Below are 19,495 nucleotides of genomic sequence, written 5' to 3' on the forward strand. Positions count from 1 at the left end.
AGCCAGATGCTAAATCCTCAAACAGCCAATTCTAACACATCGCATGCCCAGCCTCCAAACTGGTCTCCCTGCCACAAGCTGATACTTGCTTCAAATGTCCCTACCTTTTGAACTGTCCTGACACCTGTGCAGCAGGCCTGCTTCTGCCTCTCTACCTGGGGACTGCAGGTGTTTGGGGTGACACGAGCAAACAAGAAAATGGAATGGGGAAACACTGGCCAGCTTTTCCCATAAACCACTGCTTGTACTCCTTAGAGCCAGCTTTAAATAGACACAAGGTGTCATTAGCACTGTTGCTGGAGTGCACATGGTGAGAGTAAACACACGGGCACGTGGAGAACAAGTCAAGAGAATGGAATGGAGTGAGGCTGGGAGTTTATTCTTGGTGGTAATGGAACCTCAGGCCAAGGACACCTGTAAGCCCAGCTGAGAACAGAAGAGTGCTCCCATACTTTCCTGGCCAGCTTTAAGAGTTCTGGGCATGGATATTTGATGCACAGTATCAGTGACTCTCAGAAAGTATCTCAGTACCAGAATATTACAGCTATCACATACATGTACCCAAGCAAAAGAGGGAAATACATATACAGGTCACGGGATAATGCAAAGGATTTTAAGTATGTGTGATTCTTTCCTATGACTCCCAAGTAAAGAGGAGAATTACATGGTGTTTTATCTATTCTACGATGTTTTTTATTTTCACACTTAACCTTTGAAATTCAGAGGTGCTTTATAACTGATGTCAAGAGACTTCTGAGGCCAAGATAACAGAGTAAGATGTGACAGCTACTACTACCTGACTAACTCAACCTTTCATGTCGTCACACACATTAGTGTGTTAGAGTGACTATGCACATCCAATTGCCCAGATTGAAGTGTTTTTTCAAAATATCAGTTGTGTTTTATTACAGTATTGAAATGAACAGTTACCAGCATGTAAAATTCCTGCTCCATGTTGTGCAATGTAACGTTAGGTAAAAGAAATGGTAAACTCTCAGTAAGGCAGAGGATTTTCAGATGTAAGAAATGCTAATGCTTTTCATTCTTGCATGTGATGCAAACAACTGTTGAAGATCACCAATTACTTACAAGAGAAACTGCTTTAGATTTCAGCAATGTGTATATCAGGAAAAAAACAGAAGTACCAATTTTTTAAAAAAAATGAACAAACAAAATTCCAGGAGCCCTTATAATTTTGCTGTCATTCTAAAAGTGCTAATAAGACCACAGGCTATCAAGGTACCGGGTCATCATAACAGGGACTAGTGACAATCTAAGGACTCCAAACGTGACTTGTTTCTACCAGACTTTGCAGTTGTCAAGGACAGTGTGGCATGTATTTGTGTAGATAAATATGTGCTAGGAAAACATAACATTATGTATGTATCATGTAATATCTCTCTTTTTCCTCAAAGGTTATTTAAATAGACACAAGGTATCTATTTAAATAGTGTCAATAGCGAATACTCTACTAGCTAGCACCTTAGAATTGAGGCAAAATGGTAACCCTTTCTCCTGTAACCCTCCTGAACACAAAAGATCATACAGTACACATGATGCAAAAGCGCTGAGGCTGGCATGGAAGTTTACATCCTCTTGATCTCTTCCTATAATTAAAAATTATGCCAGGCCTATGTAATGAAAGGAGAAATAATTGGGCAAATCAGAAAACAAAAGCAGGAGGTATTTTTTACAATGGAAAAATGTATGATATGCATTAAAATTTTTAAAGTTCTTGTGATTTTTCCACATCACTTACTTCCAAGGATGGTCTGTGGTTTGTTCTTGTTGTATTTCTCTTGGAATTTCTGGTAAAGAATATTAGAAACACACCAAGTAAGATCAAAGCGCCACTGGACTACAAGAATCAACATGCGGCTACATAGAACAGGGTGCTTATCTAGGTCACTTTTTGTTATTTTATTTATTTATTTCAAACAAAGAGGAGTTCCCGTGGATGCTGTCTTTCTCTTTGTTCTATCCCTTATTACCCCTTCTCCCACAGAAGATGACGGACAGTGAGCACTGAAATGTCGCCTTCTAGGGCAGCTCTCAGCTCTGTAACCTGCCACAGTAAGTGTTTCAGTCAGTATAGTTTTGTGACTCCACATTTCCCTCTGAAGGAACATCCTGCCGGGCACATGCATTTCTGACATGACCAGAAGGGAACAGACACAGATGCCTTCATCTATGCAGCCCAACTCAAAGACGGCACGTTTCGTCTGTCCCGTGGTCCCCAGGTGGGGTCTCAGCAGCAGCAGCAAACCCAGAGAACTTGTTAGATACTCGGAGAATGTGGCCCAGTGGTCTGGGTTGTAACAGATCCTCCAGGTTGATTCCGGTGTTGGCTGATATTAGAGAATCATTGTTCTAATCTTCATTTAAAATATTCAAGGTTTGCATTGGTAAGGCAAATGGGTCTCAACAGAAAGCCTAACCCACTCATACAGTATAACCCACATAGCCAGACGAGGGCTTTTCTTCCACTGCTGAAAGTGGACAATTAAGTATATAACCATACATTTTCAGCAGGTGCTATGCTATCACTACAGTGATCACTTTAAAAATTTAGATAGCAATAAAAATGAGTTAAATTTCAAACAGAGAATATAAAGCAAACAAGACAGAAATAGACACATATATTCATCAGTGCCCAGGAAATGATTACCTTGATACATGGAGGCAGGGCATCTTTACAACCCTTATGAACATTTGCATTACAGTCTGGAATAAAGAGAAAAGATTCAGAAGCGTTCATCTATGTAAGTGAACCTGACATGAGCAAGATGATATCCTGCTTTTACCGGCCTTTGAAAAAAATTCATATATGTTACAAATATTTAGAAAACCTAAGGAAAGACAAATACTTAAATCACATGTAGTTCCACCCAAGTGCAAGCACACTGTTGGAATTTTGATTCCTTGGAGACATTTTTTATCTCTTGAAATTATTTTACCAGTTTTGAACCCTGAAATCACACACAATGCACACTTTCTGTCTCTGCCTGGGGACTCACTACTACTTATGTATTATATGGTGAGGGAGTTCTCACACCTGGCTGACTCCCACACCGGATTAAATGCTAGGACCACGGAAAGAAAGAAAACCGGCTCACAAGGATTCTGGGGGGAAAATGAACTATCAAGCTCCAACAGCAAACTCCTATTAAGTGGAAGTGTGAGGTAACCAAATTCAATGAGAAAAGTTAGCCACTTCCCACGCATTACATCCTAAAACAACAATGTGGCTCCCTCTCACTGGAAGAAAGGAAGAGGAAGTTTCCTGTTCATCTTCCTGGGGCACAACCCCAGGTTCTCCTCGTGGAAGCCTACGTGATGTGGGGACTGCTTTCTACCGGGCCCCTGTCTTGTCCCCTTCCTGCCTCCACAACTTGCCCTCATTCTACCACTCTGCATGCTGCACCCCAGCCAGAGGACCCTGGGGTGTATCAAAAACTTCTTGAGAAGGAGTCTTCCCCTGGTGATGGAAGGCCGCAACCTAGCCCATCAGCGCCATGCTGAATAAACGCCAGTGCTCTTCTGTGAATTGGGTGCAAGGCTGAGCCCCACAACTGTCCACTGGCTGCAGGTCATTTCAGCCAACACCAGTGGCCGAGGAGCAGGGTCAAGGCTACCGTCAAAACCCAACAGCTCTCTCTACTCCAGAACAAGTAAATAAAAGGAAATGAAAAATGTATTCTATGAGATTCCACAGAACAAAGTTACACTGGAAACTCACAGGAATTATGAAGCCCCAAAACAGAGCAGAAAGAAGTAGATATTAAAACTATCTTTTCAATAAGAGATGGAAGGTAGGCTTCAATGTAATAGGACCAAAGGCCATGAAGGGAGAACGGGACATGAAATAGGACAAGAGATGAGAGGAAAATGGAGCTTTGTGAGAGAGCAGGGACCTTGAGGAAGGTAAAGGGGAAGAGCAGGCTTTAAGCCAAATTGAGATAGATCTGGGTGACAAGAATATCAAAGCGGTGTTGTGAAATTAAACTTGAAAGATTCCCTCCAGAATGTGGCAAGGACAAGGGGTATAATTATAAAACAGAAGATGTCACACAAAAAAGACGGATATCAGAGATCACATTTCTCAAAAAAAAGAAAGCAGAAAAATTAGATCAAAAGTAATAGTAGTCAAAGCCACAATAGACAAAAATGTTGGACAGCTGAAAAAGCACCTCAAAGGAGAGGCCAAAAGGTCTCAGTGTTTTTTAAGAACAATAGCTAAATGACTCCTATTCTATAGATAAGATTCTGACAAAATTCAGATGATTAAAAATTTTACAGTTCCCAAGCATCCAGTCAGAAAAAGGATGTTACCAACAAAGAAATCAAGCTACACGAGATCGAGACTCTCCTCCCACTGGGACAATAGGTGCCCAACTGTATTGGCACAATGTGGATACAGCACCGGAGGAAAAGATTTTGGTTCAAAGTTTTATTTAGCTAGGTAAACTGTCTTCCTTGTGTGAAAGAAGCCAAAATATACCCTCTGTTACAAAAGGTTTCAGAAATCAGATCAATTCTGTTCTAGACTATTCCAAGATGAATCAAAATTAAGGAATAGCTTGGCTGTGATTTTTTTAAAAAGGAGCAAAAGTGCACAAGAAAACAAAGAAACAAATCTAAAAATTGTAAGCAGAGATACAGCTAAATAAAAATGTATTTTTCTTAAAATATGAAATCAGTCTTAGAATATTAAGCAAATACAGAAAAGCAATACAGTAATGATAATTAACAGAGGCTCAGGGGAAAAATTGTAAACATAAGGAAAATGAAAGAGTATTAAATGATTAGCCTTCCACAGCCTTAAAGTGATCATTAGCAGATATTAAAAGAGCCTATCTGACCAAATCCCATGAGAAGATAAAAGGAAACAACACATGGTTCAAATAGTTCAGCCAGACATCAAGGAAAACGGCGAGAAACTATAAAAGATAGTTGGAAGCAGTAAAATTAAACATAAATAAGAAAAATCCTTTGTTATAAAACAAGTTCTTTCAGTTATAATACAGAGTACCTCAGGATAAATGAAAGATACACACCCCAAATCGAAACCACAGAAATAGTTAAGGGAAAAAACAAGAAGAAAAGAAAAGGTAGAGTAAAATTCAATGCAAGGAACACTTAATGACATTAAGAGAGCAATTTTATGTTGGTTAAAGTTAAATATGCAATGACAGTAGAGTTTTTGTACAAGCTAACATAATTTCCAAAGAACTAGTGAAACCTACTTAAAAATAAGGAGAATTTTATTCTTTAAAAAAGTAGCAACACAAGTTTACCAGAGGAAAAATGATGGCAAGAGTTTGAATATTTATATCGTGTGTTGTTTCATATTCCATGTTATTAAGATTAGAAATTTTAACATTCACAATTAAAAATAATAATACGCTAATGGAATATCATTATCAAACTAAAACAACAGAGACTTCCCATGTTACATCCCATTTACTCAATGTAAAAACTTAATCTCAAAAAGCAAAGTTTAAATCACCAGTATGTACCTCAAAAAAAAAAACACCTGTAAGTCTTAAAACTAATTATAAAAAATTGTGCATTAAAGAAAAACATCAAATGTACACTTTGACCCACAAATACTGATTCTGGAATTTAATCTAAAAGGAAAATCAAAGATGTGGAATGCTCATTTATCTTGTGAAACTTTAGGAGGAAATTTAAATGTACAATAAGAAATAATTAAACACATTTGAAATCACCATCAAATGAAACATTAGCATTTTAAGTGGATAGAATATTTTTATGGTTAGAAAGGACTTTGTCAAAATATTAATAGCAATTTTCTCTATGTGGTAAAATTTAAGATAAAGTTTTTCCTTAAGCCTTGTATTATCTATGGACCATAATCCAGTTTTTAAAGTAACGACTGTTTTATCAGCTAAATATACCTTATGTACTTTCAAGAATTTCCAACTTCCACTACAACCTTCATTATAATCCACTTAACTTAATATTAACCAATATTTTATTGACTACGAAAGGTTCCTGTCCAGGGATCCCTGGCCCTAGCTTTGTCAGTCGCGTACTAGGCAGGGGCGCCTAAGAGCCAGCTTTGCAGTGGCTGCTAGAAGGGCTACACAGAGTCAGCACGTGATGACCATCCTTAAAGGACTTAGTCTGTTCCAGTAGTTAAAACTCAGAGAGGTTATACATAACCCGATTAAACAGAATACAATAAACGCATCATGAAGGGAACAGGCAAGAATTTGACCACGGTGCTCAGGGAAGACCTCCCAAGAGGAGGCAGAAGATCTCCATCCTTGGCAGGAACAGAGAAAACAGACAAAGGAGATTATCGCAAGCTAAACAGCAGGGACAGAAAGAACAGGCAGTGACAGACAAGGACAACAGGACTGGCAGGACTCAGGCTGTCTGCTGCTGCTGAGGAGGCAAGAGTGGAACCAGTTAGCAGGTCCTGGATGAGGGACCAGACCCCAATAAACAGCTTGGGTGTGCCTCACCCCAGCAGAGGAGTCCCTGAGTCATGTGGGTTGAAGAAAGTGGCATTTCACAGGTCAGTGGGGTACAAGTCCCATCATAAATTGTACTTTCAAGACATGGAGGGAAGAAACTAGCACAATCCATGCTCAGTAGGCCAAGAGGCGGCAACAGGGAGAGGACAGAGTGAACAAAGGACACTGAAGGTAAGGACAGAGGGAAGCAGATCACAGGGATCAAGGCTTGGCCTGCATGCCACTGTCCTGGGTGCGCGGTGGGAGGGTGACATTCTGTGCATGGATTCTGAGGCTGGCTGACACATGCTGGGTTGTGAAGACGATGAAGTCTGGAAGAAGATGCCTGCACACAGGGTCACCGAGGAGCCAGTTTGCCTGTGGCAGTCTCGGTTCAGTGCTGTCCCATCACTCTCAAAAGTGGCCCTAAATGACACAGTTCTCAGCCTCTAAGCAACCAGCAATGTGGAAGTAAAAGGAATACAGGCATTAGCCCTAGAGGAGAGTCTACACAGGGAAGGGTGTCCATGTTTTAAAATATCCTACGTAGACCTAGGTACTTAGAAACAATATGGGAAGAATTAATAAAAGCCCCAGAACTGAGCTTGGAAGGCACTCAGAATTAGGAAAAAAAGAGACCATACAGGCGGTAACACAGAAGAGCCATGTGGGGGCTGGGGATTTAGCTCAGCGGCAAAAGCGCCTGCCTGGCAAGTGCAAGGTCGTGAGTTCGGTTCCTGGTACCAGAGAAAAACAAAAACAAAACAAAACAAAAAACAGAAGAGCCATGTGCCATGGAGAGGAGGGGAAGGGTGAAGCAAGGCCAGCCTGAGCAGGAGGAAAGGCTCTCCAGCTCAATGAGAAAGTGAGCCCAAGCTTTGCCCAAGCAGGACTTCAGGTGCATAGGACAGAGGCCAAAACACCAATGGCTAATAAAGAGGAATCAGGGCAGGATAGCAAGCAGTGAATGGAGAATTAAGAGCTGGAAAATATGGGTGAGAAAGGGTAGGGGTAAAATTGAAGGGATCTAGTCCTATCAGAAGCTATGAAACCCCCCACCACCACCATGCAGATAACCTGAGTGCCAAAATGTGGGCTGCCAGGAACAACCCATAAACAATACTTACAGCAAATCCCTAAAAATTTAGCAAATTAAGAACCAGTGGCTCAGGGGTAGAGTGCTTGCATAGCACGCATGAGGCCCTGGGATTGATCCTTAGCATGCACACACACACACACACACACACACACGAAAATTAAATCACATCTGAATGACATGATGCTATTTCAGATCCCATGAAAGAAAGAAATCAAATCTTCAAGGGAAGCCAAGTTCAAGCATGCAATGAAATTGGCATCACTAATGTCAGTCAATCCACCTTTAATGCCAGAAGAACAACCAACCTCTAACACCACAGGCAGACAGTGTTTTCATCAGATATACAACTATATGTGCGCTTAAACCCTTTAACTCTTTGAGGTACTGTGCATATGCCTTCTGTTCTTCCTTCCCCTTTTGAGCCTGTCCTACCTCCCGAATATTCCCCCAACTATAGCTACCAACCAATGCCATGAAATGCATTTCATTTGCCTGGGCATGAATTTTTTGTCTCGGCATTATTCTTTGATTCAACAAATATTTACTAAGTACCTGCTCTAAGGTATTGCTCTAGCTACTGTGAGTACGGCAGAGAACAAGTCCAACAAATACAAATCCAGGCCCATAGAACTTACGATGGAGATAGTCAATAAAATCCATATGTAAAATGTGTAGTAAGTTAGATGGTGGTAAATATGATGGGGAGGAAATAAAGGGAAGAAGCAAAGGATGAGCCAGGAAAGGTGACCAGGAAAGCCTCACTCAGCAATCCACGTGGCTGGCTGTAGAAAGAGGCAGAGAGGATGGCCAGGGAAGGCCCTTGGACAGAGCATAGCTGGTATGTTTGAAGAACAGCTCAGATACCAGCACGGCCAGAACAGAGGCAGTGAGGGGGAAGAGGATGACAGAGCAGTCCTCAGGGGCCTTGCAGCTACAGTAAGGCTTGGTCTCCTCTAGGAAGACACAGGAAGACACTGAAAGTCTTGGAATCTGGGGATCTATGACTGAACAAGCTCACGCAATGCTTTGAAACTTCAGTGGGTCAAAGAACAAGGACACTGATTGGAATGATGTGGAAATGGTAGCTTTAGACCAGCCAGATGTAATTGGCAGGTGATAAGCAGATGGGTTCTGCATACATTTGGACAATAGAGCCAAGGGGATTGCAAAAGGGCTGGATGTGGAATGTGAGGGAAAGGAGGTATAAACAAATGTTCCAAAGTGTCTGGCATGACCGTTTGGTTGCAATGACAGAACCCTCATTATCCAAAAGGACTGGCTTATAGGTGCCAAGGGGGGGTGGTTAGGGGTTCAGTTTGAGACCTGTAAGAGTGGGGATGCTGTGCAGACTCTAAGTGGGTGTAACAGCAGGGAAGTAGAGAGGCCTGGGACTCAGGGACACTATCAATTGAGGACACAAAGTCCCAACCCTGTCCACTACTAGCCACTGTATGGTAAATTGCTCCAATGCGTGCGGCACTACACAGCCGGTCTGTGTAAATGTGGCGAGCAACAGCCCAGCCTCAGGGATCCAGCTGGTTGGGGAAACAAAACACAAAGCCATCACGAGGCCCCAGCACTTACTAGAACACTGGAGTGACTCTTTCCCCAGGAGTGTCTTATCACACGCCACACACTGCAGAGCCCCAGAGAGTGTTCCTGGAACAAACTGATGTCGATTGAGTTTCTCTTTGTCTTTGGCATCCTTGTTTTTCATCTTCAGACACAGCAGCAGCAGCAGCAGAGAAGTAGGGGGAAATAGAAAAGAGGAAATGCGTGAGCCAACCTTCTGACAGAAGCCAACAAATTCAAGGTCCAACAAATTCTCTGTGGAAATGTCAGGACTGCACCCCAAGGAGCAAGGAAACTGCAAGGCAATGTGCTAGTCCCCAAGTGGTGGCTCTCTTACTATTTCCAATGAGTTGGGCAATATTCCACAAAAAAAGGTGTATTGTATCTAAGATACAATATAAGGTATAGATACAATTTAAGGTAAGTGATTTTAAAGGAAAGTGGAAATCATACAGATTTCTATCAAATGAAACTATCTATGCTTAACAGAAAATAGATTCAGCATCTTAATTACCTTGGATTTATTCCGAGGGCTAGTCATCCTGTTCATGAGGAAGCTGAAAGTTCGGCTCACTTTATACTTTTCAGACTCTGATTTGGCAGGAATGATGAATTTATCCCATTCCTCTTCCTCAATTCTATAAAAAAGAATCTGTTATCACAGCTTACTGGAAGGAAGAAACAATAGTGTATACATATATAATTATGTGTGTGTATATATTTGTCAGTGTGTGTTTTGTTCAGGTTTTAATGACTGCTCTAAACAGAAAGATAGAAACTATAAAAATGTATCTTATACATTATGGATGAATAGGCAGATGAATATACCTGTGATCAAGCAATTATTTCATAATCTTAACTACTGTAGAATCGAGGTGGTAGAAATGAATATTCCACACATAATTCTTTCAACTTTTTCCGTATTCCTGAAATTTTTCATACCAAAATATTAATGAAGTGAAAAACACACATAATTTTACTCTGGAAGCACTCATCTCTCTGTTTATTCTGCTAATAGAATAGAAATTTTCCAGGACATAGAGCAGTCAAACCATCGATCATTTGAAACTGGACTTTATTGGTTTGGGGAACACAGGGATAACACTCAGCAGACACATTTCCTTTGGTGAGATCACTCAAGAAACAATCTGATACTGTCTAGGCTGAAGGGGAGAGAAAGAAAGCTACTGAAATTTTCCAAAATAAAAAGCAGGCCAGAGGAGACGGTATCCAACCAAGGAACATACTAAACATTATTTATTTTCTTCTAATTCATATAACTATTCAGTGGGAAAAAGACCCCAGGCTATGAAAAGTTAATTTCCTCCTACAACATGCTCTAATAATCTTGTTTCTAATATTATTATTGAGAAAAAAGAGAGAATATATTAGAAATCAAATTAACAATCATGTCAAATCAGATAACACAGCTTATGATGAACATATCCTGACTAAAGTCCCCCCTTACCCTTTAAATCTTTCTTTTTTTTCTAGTGGCTTATATATTTGTTTCCGGGAAATATTTAAAAACAATCATATTATCCAGATACACTGAATATATAAGATTACATTTCTTGAAAATGTTGCTTTCAGTAACAACACTTTAGGACTTCAGTTTTTCACATCTGAATAATAACAGGCTCAGACTACATTAATTCTAAGACCCACCCCGCACTGTAATATACACCTCCCTGTACAAGACAAAACCAACTTGTTTAAACTTTGTCTCAGTTACTTCAGTCTTCAATTCTGTGACTGCATTTGGAAAAAGTAATCATGGCCACGTAGCTCTGTGTGTCCTACTCCTCAAATCCTGCACAGGAAATGACATGGAGTTTGTCACTGAGAGAACATCTGAGGAACCCGGGAGGGAAGGGAGGTGAACAGGACCGGCACTTACTGAGCACAACAAAGGATCTAAGATCTTCTTACATCCTTTCTACTTTCGCAGCCACCTCTAGTCATTTTGGTCTTAGAAAACTGTTTGATTAATATAATCAGAAGTTTTCCACAACCTCCGGTGTTTTGGCATTCTAATTTGCAAAATGCATGTCCTAATATTCAACAGGTTGTTGGTATTCAGGGAGGGGCACATTTGAGAGCTTAGAAAGGACCCTCTCTTGGATCGCATTTTGTGACCCATTCAATGGGTCTAAGAGTCTAAGACTCCAGTGTCTAAGAAAAGAGTGGTGTGATGAAAAGACCTAAATCCAAGAACTAAAGAATGATCAGTTCGCTATGTGTTTTGAGGTCAAGAAGTCCCCTCTCCTCTCTCTAGAGGAAAAGAACTAAACTCTCTCAAATAATAGGAAATAAATTCTTGGTAACCCAGCCCTACTTCCTATTCTCCATGTTATAGAAAATTTAATCAATAAAAATTTTATTTTTGATTAAAGATCTATAAATATACCACAATGTACCATAGGTCCTGTATAGTGCTACAAAATGATATAAAATCATGCTACTTAATTTTTTAGGATCAACAATTGATAAGACAATGACAAAGCAAACACACAAAGTCAAAATACTGAGTATTAAAAACTTAGGACCACCAGTCAACCTGGTAGGAACATGAATGGCACACACATAATCCACTGTCAAATTGAGAATGGATATGACTGTGTAATCTCTAGGCAAATTTAAGAGGTTGGGTGATTTACATATTTCAACCCTATTTTAACTATGGGGCATTCACCTGTATAACAATCAGGTACTTTAGACAAAGACTGAGAAGAGAAAACTCTCAACTAATTTCACAACAGAATTTAAATATATAAGAATTTGAGGGGCTGGGGATATAGCTCAGTGGCACAAGTGCCTGCCTGGCAAAGGTAAAATCCTGAGTTCGGTTCCCAGTACCAAAAATTAAATAAAATAAATAAATAAAAAGAATTTGAAGGGAAAAAAAAGTTCAACATGCCAAAACAAGGATGTCTGGCTTCCTTATCAGTTTGATGATCAAAAGAATCACTCAAAATAAAGTTTCACAAGCTTCATTCTTCAGGCACTCTCAAGGTACTGTCTTTTTAATAGGCAAACATATTTCAAACATATTAAGAAGGTAGATCCTCAATATCATACCCTTAATTCATTACACCTTTGTTATGGTTTGTGTCTGGGTGTTCCCTCAAAGCCTCATGTGGCCATGGGGCAGGCTTTTAGAGTTTGATTATGGGTGTGAGAGCTGCACCCACCCTGGGGTGGATAGTTTGCATATGTAAGGGAGAGGAAAAGGGTGCTTCTGGCCCTTTCCTCCCTTGTGTGTGTTTTCTGGCTTTGCTGTGTTCTGCTGCCATGAGCTGTAGCTCTCTGCCATGCACCAGTCTGCCTTGTAATCTGCCAAGTAGGGACTGAAACCTCCACAAACTGTAAGCAAAATAAACCTTTCCTTCCTTAATTTTGGGTGTCAGGTATTTTGTCCCAGCAACAAGAGAAAAGTAACCAAAACAACCTTCCATTTTTTTAAGGATCTGGGCATCTGAAATGTCGAAATAAGTTCCCACTCTACGAACTGAAAATTGATACAGTGGCACTTCTTGTAACCCTCAAATATCTGGATTTTTTAAAAAGTAGGCAATGAATGTAAAATAGATGCTGAGTCATGCTATCTTATTTTTAGGAACTGGGGTAGATGGAGTGTCCACTTCCAAGATCCTGCAAGGCCTGGCATGAGGCCCTTTTATATGAACATATTCTTTTCCAAATATTGTGATTAATATAAATAAAAGAATTGCACAGTATGAAGTTTCTCAGCATGATGAAAACAAAGCATAGGCATGGCTGGGGATCTTACTGGGATCTCCAACAAGGTGTCAGGACCAGCATAGATGAAAAGAAAGATCTGCCCTACTACACACACCAAGGGATACGGCTGAAGGAAACAGGCTTTCAGGATATAGACCACGAGGAATGAAAGAAGATGGAAACAAACAAACAAACAAAACAAAAAACAGAAATGAAAGAGAACTCAGAAAGGGTCTCTCCCACCCAAGGTAAACTGTCTTATAAGTTACTATCTAACCAGATGTGACTTTGGATTTCCCAGTCTTAAGTCTGCCTTGTAATGGAAAATAAATGTTTTTATTTTCTTCCATTCTTAAAAAGATAACAGAAGACCACTAAGCAAAACAATAAGAATTGGGAAATAAACTGCTTAAATAAAGGAATAAATATAAGCTGCTTAAAACAGCACAAGGCATAAATAAACACCCAGGAACTGCTGGTTACTGTCACCATTGTCACTGTCATGATGCCATCTTTGTTATCATCCTATCCCTCAAGGACAGTTTTAGTCTTCTGTTTTTGTTATTGGGAAGGTTTTATTCTAGCATACAAAGCACAGAAGTGACACAAAGGAGGCTTTTCCTTATTGCTACTTTTATTCTAAGATTTAAAACAAAATAGTCCATGACCTACATATTAAAAAGCTGCAGAGCATTAGCATTAATAGACCAAAACTAAAACCATTTTAGTGCTTCTCAGATGGCCTCTTAAAGCCAAACATTTGCACTATTTCTGGCATTTGTTCTGCATGTAACACACAATCGCAGGGCTATTTCACAGTGTGACTCATGAGCAGTTAGTCATTCAAGACCAACAGAACTCAGCAACCACGCTTGAATCCCAGTCTGCTTTCCAAGCTCGGCTCCAGCTAGTTTTTTGTTTTTTTTTTTTTTTTTTTACTTTCTAGGAAAAAGCTCAGGCTTAAAGCTTTAAAAATCCATATATCAGTCAGAAAGCTAGTAATGCTAAAGGTAATATTTGCATCATTTATTTTTTGGTATTGCACATAACACTGCTTTAAAAAATCCAAAAGGGAGATAGCAGGGAAGTTTGGGTCCTTTGAATAAAGATCCCCCAGCGGCCTGTTACTAGAGCAAGTCTTCTGGTCCTGACAGAGCAGACCTCAGGGCTGCCCACTGCTTCTCTGAAGCACCCTCTCAAGAAGGTGTTTGCCTTCGAAAAGAACCAGGACCAGAACATCCTGTCCCCAGTTCTGAGGCCTGTACATCTGAGGACTGAAAGGAGACAGTGGGCCCTTCTACTGTGATACAGATACAGAGGAATCAAAAGTATTGGGCAGGTTCATTACCCAGAAACCGCTCCTGACTACTGAACAAAATCAACAGCAATGTGTAAATACTTCCAAAGATGGATCGAGAGGTCCCTTCAGAAAACAGGAACAGTTAACATACCTTTTCTCTCCGGGTGGCTCCGATAGGCTATAAGCTCTTTGCCCTGCAAGACACAGAACAATAAAATGAGAACTCAGGCAGACAAACTTGCAGTCAGGTGTCAGTCTGAAATGCACACTCACCATATTTTATCACTATCTATCCTACCAGTTACAAAATAATGGGAAAACAAGTTACGTAACATAAGTATGGCCTTGCTCGGATATCTTTACTGCTTTCCTTAGTCTGGAGAGGGTGAGGAGAGGACCAAATTTATAACTTCACAAACAAGGTTAGCCTCAGCAAAAGGAAACAGATTTTCAGAAGTGCTGAACATTAGTCCTATATATCCAGATTCTACACAGCAGAGTGCCCCCCTATTCATAATACTAATTCCCCAACATAGAGAATCAAGAAAGGACTTAGCTACCACTTTAGCAAAGCTCAAAGGAAATGTCTTGATGGCCAGCGTAAAGTCAATCTTAGCACAGCTGAAATGTCTTTAGAAGAATCCCAGCAACAGCCCGTTCAGAGGTGGGCTTTGGTTTGTGACTTGTGGGAAAGGAGAACCACCCTTCCCATCGGGCTTGTGGAGGGGGAAGGCAGGCCCAGGCAAGCATGGTGCCCGCTCATTTCTGGAGCTGGAGGACAGTACGTTTTACAAGAATGAAACAGAGACACTGAATTAGAGAGAGAGGCTGAAGGAAGGCATGGCCACTGTGGAGCACACCCCCCTACAAAGCAGGACGCACCCTTACCATCAAATCTTCAAGAGCAATAGTAACAATTTGAAAGTGACATGGAAGAGAGAATATGCAAAATAAGGATAAAAAGCTATAGGAAAAAGCATCCTATCTTTGTATATCAGCAATATACCTCATCTGTGGGAGCTTTCCTCTGGGAGGAAAGAAGACTTGAACTCTCTTCAAATACAGATACATTTTAGAACTATTCTAAATTTATCAAAAAAAAAAAAGATTTACAGTAACACAAGTGTCAATTTACTTTTGACTAATCTAAACAAACCAAACAAGAACACATTGGAGCATATCTGTGATCAAAGCCAGCTTTCATACCCGTGCTTGGATTACCTAAACACAGGTAGAGCCACTCCTTCATGTGGAGGTAATTTATTCTTCACAGCCGTGTGGTTCTGATGGACCTAAACGGTACCACTGCCAAAGTCTGCACCCTACAGGTCTATCCATTAGAACCTTTGTGTGTGCACTGTATGACTTCAACCTAAGTCACCTGGTTATATTTCTTGCCCTGTGGTTAGTGTCAGACTTCTTTTGAATAGCCTTGTCTTCAAATTGAACAGCCTTGTCTTTAAATATACTGCCTAAAGACAAGGTTTTATTTGCAGAGGGGAAAAGGTACCAACCTTTTATTCTTTCTCATTCAAATACAAAGATTAAAGGCTTGTATATAAGGCAAAGATACCTTTCCTTGCTCACTAAAATGTAACAAGTTCAAGGTATTTTTCCCTTAACAATCAGGTTCCTTTCAGTCATCTAGTGTATAATTTCAAACTTCAGAATCACAGCTTACAAGTCACAGAAACCACGGAAAGATGAGGCCGCCGCGTCACACACTATGTGAAAGACATAGGCCCTTTTCAAAGAGGGAGAGTGCCATGCTAGGAATTCCAGATGCCTTTATAAGGAACTTAAATGAAGGCTGGGGAGACCTGCCCTTCGAAAGACCCATGTAATTAAAAAAACAAAACAAAAAGCCGAGCAAATTCAGTCTGCTGTCTTGCCCTGCCCTTTCAAGGTAGTTCTGTCTGCTTTTCTTTTTCTGTGAACTTCCTTTTAGAATCTGCCCATGCAGGGCACCTCCTTGGCACAGTAGGTCAGGTCTGCCACTCTTATAGAGTCTGACTATTCTGGAAATAAAAGCTGACATTTACGATCAGTCTTCATGTCTTCTCTTCTAACAATACACCCCAGAAAGGGGGAGGGGCATACACAAAGTAGCGCTTGTGTTTCATTTCATCTCTCTTGTCTATCATATTCACGCAAGTATTTAAAGAACAGCTGTCCTGTATGTCATTATTTTAGGATAGCAGTTCAAAGCACAAAGATTACATTTTCAGTATTATTCCTTATACCATAAGAATGCAAAGTAATACTAAAAATGTAAGAAGAAAAAAGGAAAAGAAGAAGGCAAGAATGAATTAATCCTCTACGAAATATTGTAAATAAGCACATCTCTGACTTTCTGAGGCTTTTATGACACTTAAGGATAACAGATAAGAAAGGCACTATTTCCTGTACTGACATCAATTTTGTTCAAATGTATTTTGCACTGGCATGAATAATTCCAAATATGCCTTTACATATAATTATGGCATATCACATTGTTCATAGAAAGTCAGAAAGTTAAAATTTAAAATAAAGTTTAAAATGGGAGCAGTGCCTGAGAACAGCTCTAAGGGGGACCCTAAATTGTCCATAATTATTCTACATATAGATCTGAATTCACTTTTGAAAACTCATTGGGCTACAGACTTATAATTTGCATCCTTTTAGCTATTATACTATATCTCATCTACAATTGTCTTGTATAAATGTTACATTTCTGATATCTTACACTGCCAACCAAAACAGAACAAATAAATGCTGACATATGCATATTCATGTTGCAACCATGTTTTTATTTCAATTCTCCATTGTCTTAGTTAACAAAGAAGGAAAAAAATCTATTTTGCAATGGTTTGGCTCTGAGGAATTGAATTACTTTGCCGCTTTACAGACAGGACAAAAGTCATTTTTATAATTCACTTAAATAAAATCCAAATTTTAGTTTACACTGTACTTGAGGAAAGTATTTTATTTTAAAAGTAAAGCAACAGAGAGGTGTGCATATATGTGCAATTTCATTAAAATTAAATCTATAACTTGATGGATATCCAGTAAGAAACGAACCATAAGCTTAGAAAAATCAGTTGTGGAAATGGAATGGAAACTTGCCTGCTGTTCTTAAGTATTCTATGCACTTAACCTAACTGAAAAATCTATTCTGGAATAGAATGCTTTCAAGGCCAAATGGCAAATAAGACATACCTTCCCCTGAATTGCACACTGCAAAATCTCGTCCTGGCCGCGTTTTTCTCAAAGAAATTTTAGGGGATGAGCACGAGTAAGAACGTGAGCGAATCCCAGAAAGCAACGTGTCCTAAAAGAGAACATAAAGAAGTTTTTAAGAAGACCTCATGATATTTGAAAGTACGTGCTCACCGTGAATGCTACTAAGTCAGTATCTTTGAGAAAAAATCACCCTGAACACCAGTTTGACTTATTGTTCTTACCTGAATTTTCAGCTATTTTACATTTTGTACTGCAGCATTCGAACAAAATTCAACTTTGAGGTCTCTATAGTGAAGGATTATTAGAAATTAGAGGAATTATCACTTATAAGCGTTTTTTAAGCTTCCAAATACCTATTTAAATTTACAGTGTAAGCCGCAGCCTCTATGGAAAAATACACCAGGTCAATATACAAATCCTTCTAATCTGTGCTCATTTTTCAATAGATCTTCCATCCAGCACGTCTTGAATACCTTTAATATTATTCCTTTTTAATGACCTGCCATTTTTATTCCTGTTTTCCAGTTACATATTATTTCTATTAGTATATTGGCAGCATTCATGAAAAGGCAAAAGGGCAAAATAATTAAACATGATTTTCTTCTGTGTTCCAGAAAATTTAGAGGAATATGCAACAGAACTTCGTTAAAGTCGATTATGATCTCCCAACTCCTATTCCACATAGGCCTTAGGACTGATTCTGCCCAGGGATTTTTAGGATATCACTTAAGGTTATGACTAATAGAAAGTAATGCAAGATGCTTGACTGAAATGAAGCCATCGGAAACTGCCCTTCCCAAGTACCATTCTCCTCTTTTCCTCCTAAGTGAAAGCGTAGGGTTGCTCTGAGTATATTGGTGCAAGAGCCTAGAGGGCAGCTGAAATCAGAAGGCTGTTCTTGCACCAGTGGGTCCTGGGCTGTGGCTCCCTGACTGTGCTATAAGAAGGCCCCACCAAGGCCTGGACATTAGGATGGGGTGCAAGATGGGAAGCTGCCCTGAAACCCTAACAGTAAACTGGCCCTTCAAGGCCTTAGCTAAATGCCACCTTTTCATTTAAGACATGTACAGTAATTATTTCCCCTAACAGTGGAGCTTTGAAAATTGTCCAAGATCCCTTGGTTAAAAAAAAAAAAAATTATACTGAGTAATTACAAAGGCAAATTCCTCTTCACAAGGAACAACATAAAGTGTTTCACAAAGACTGATTAATTTTTCATTGCAAGTAACGATGAGTTTTTCAAGATTCCATGCAAGATGCAAATCTAATTAGTACTATGTTAACAACCACACTGATGTCTAATTACCCAGAAATGGCACACGACATTCAAGTTCAAAATTCAGAGATAATGAGAGCTCCACAGGTCTCAGAGGTGAGGGCAAAGGAGGGAGTGTCCATGCTCAGAAGAGCTTGATTTGGCTAATAATCCCACCACCGAGCTGGGGCTACCTGGACAAAATAGTAACCTCCTCCAGAAGCTTATCTGCTCAAAAAAGGAAGTCCTAGGTGAGTTGTAAGAAAATTATATAATTTGCACATACTCACAATACATTTTGTAGATTCAGGGCATGCTACAAAAATAATGTATTACCCTAATGACCAAAATGGCCAGGCCTGGTGGTGCACACCTGTAATTCCAGCACTCGGGAAGCAGAGATAGGAGGATTGCTGTGAGTTCGAGACCAGCCTGGGCTACAAAGCCAGCCTGAACTGCACAGTGAGACCCCGTCTCAAAAAGACCAAAACAAAACAAAACAAAAACAAAAACAAACAAACAAACAAAAAATGTTCTTGCTAAGGTAATTTCAGCATTGCACACATTGTTTTACAAACAAAACAAGTGCACAAGAATAAAAATTAAACAGGAAAAAAAACACATTAAAACACAAAAGAGTTTTCTTTGAAAGACTGAAAGAAGAGATTTCTCTTTTTTTCTTTGTAACAACTACAGCAAAATGAGACTCTCATGAAAGCTGCCAACAAAAGGGAACTGGCTCCCACGGCAAACCTGACAAAGTTTGGCATGTTCCATATTAGTTCATAGAGCCATGAATTCTCGGGTTTACTAACATC

At 39.7% G+C, this 19,495-nt stretch overlaps 1 protein-coding gene across 1 annotated transcript in view; it reads right to left on the reverse strand.

Moving 5' to 3' along the window:
• The window catches only part of Arhgef28 (Rho guanine nucleotide exchange factor (GEF) 28), a gene marked incomplete at its 5' end in the record, with an annotated part of 297,038 nt that overhangs the window by 67,594 nt on the left and 209,949 nt on the right, over positions 1-19,495 (reverse strand). The window contains 6 exon segments of the mRNA XM_005386067.2: positions 1,760-1,808; positions 2,669-2,724; positions 9,169-9,301; positions 9,671-9,794; positions 14,352-14,394; positions 17,399-17,510. Coding sequence (XP_005386124.1) covers positions 1,760-1,808; positions 2,669-2,724; positions 9,169-9,301; positions 9,671-9,794; positions 14,352-14,394; positions 17,399-17,510 — 517 coding nt within the window.

Source organism: Chinchilla lanigera, unplaced genomic scaffold, assembly GCF_000276665.1.
Source record: "Chinchilla lanigera isolate Chin_1 unplaced genomic scaffold, ChiLan1.0 scaffold00024, whole genome shotgun sequence".
Taxonomy (NCBI): Eukaryota; Metazoa; Chordata; class Mammalia; order Rodentia; family Chinchillidae; genus Chinchilla; species Chinchilla lanigera.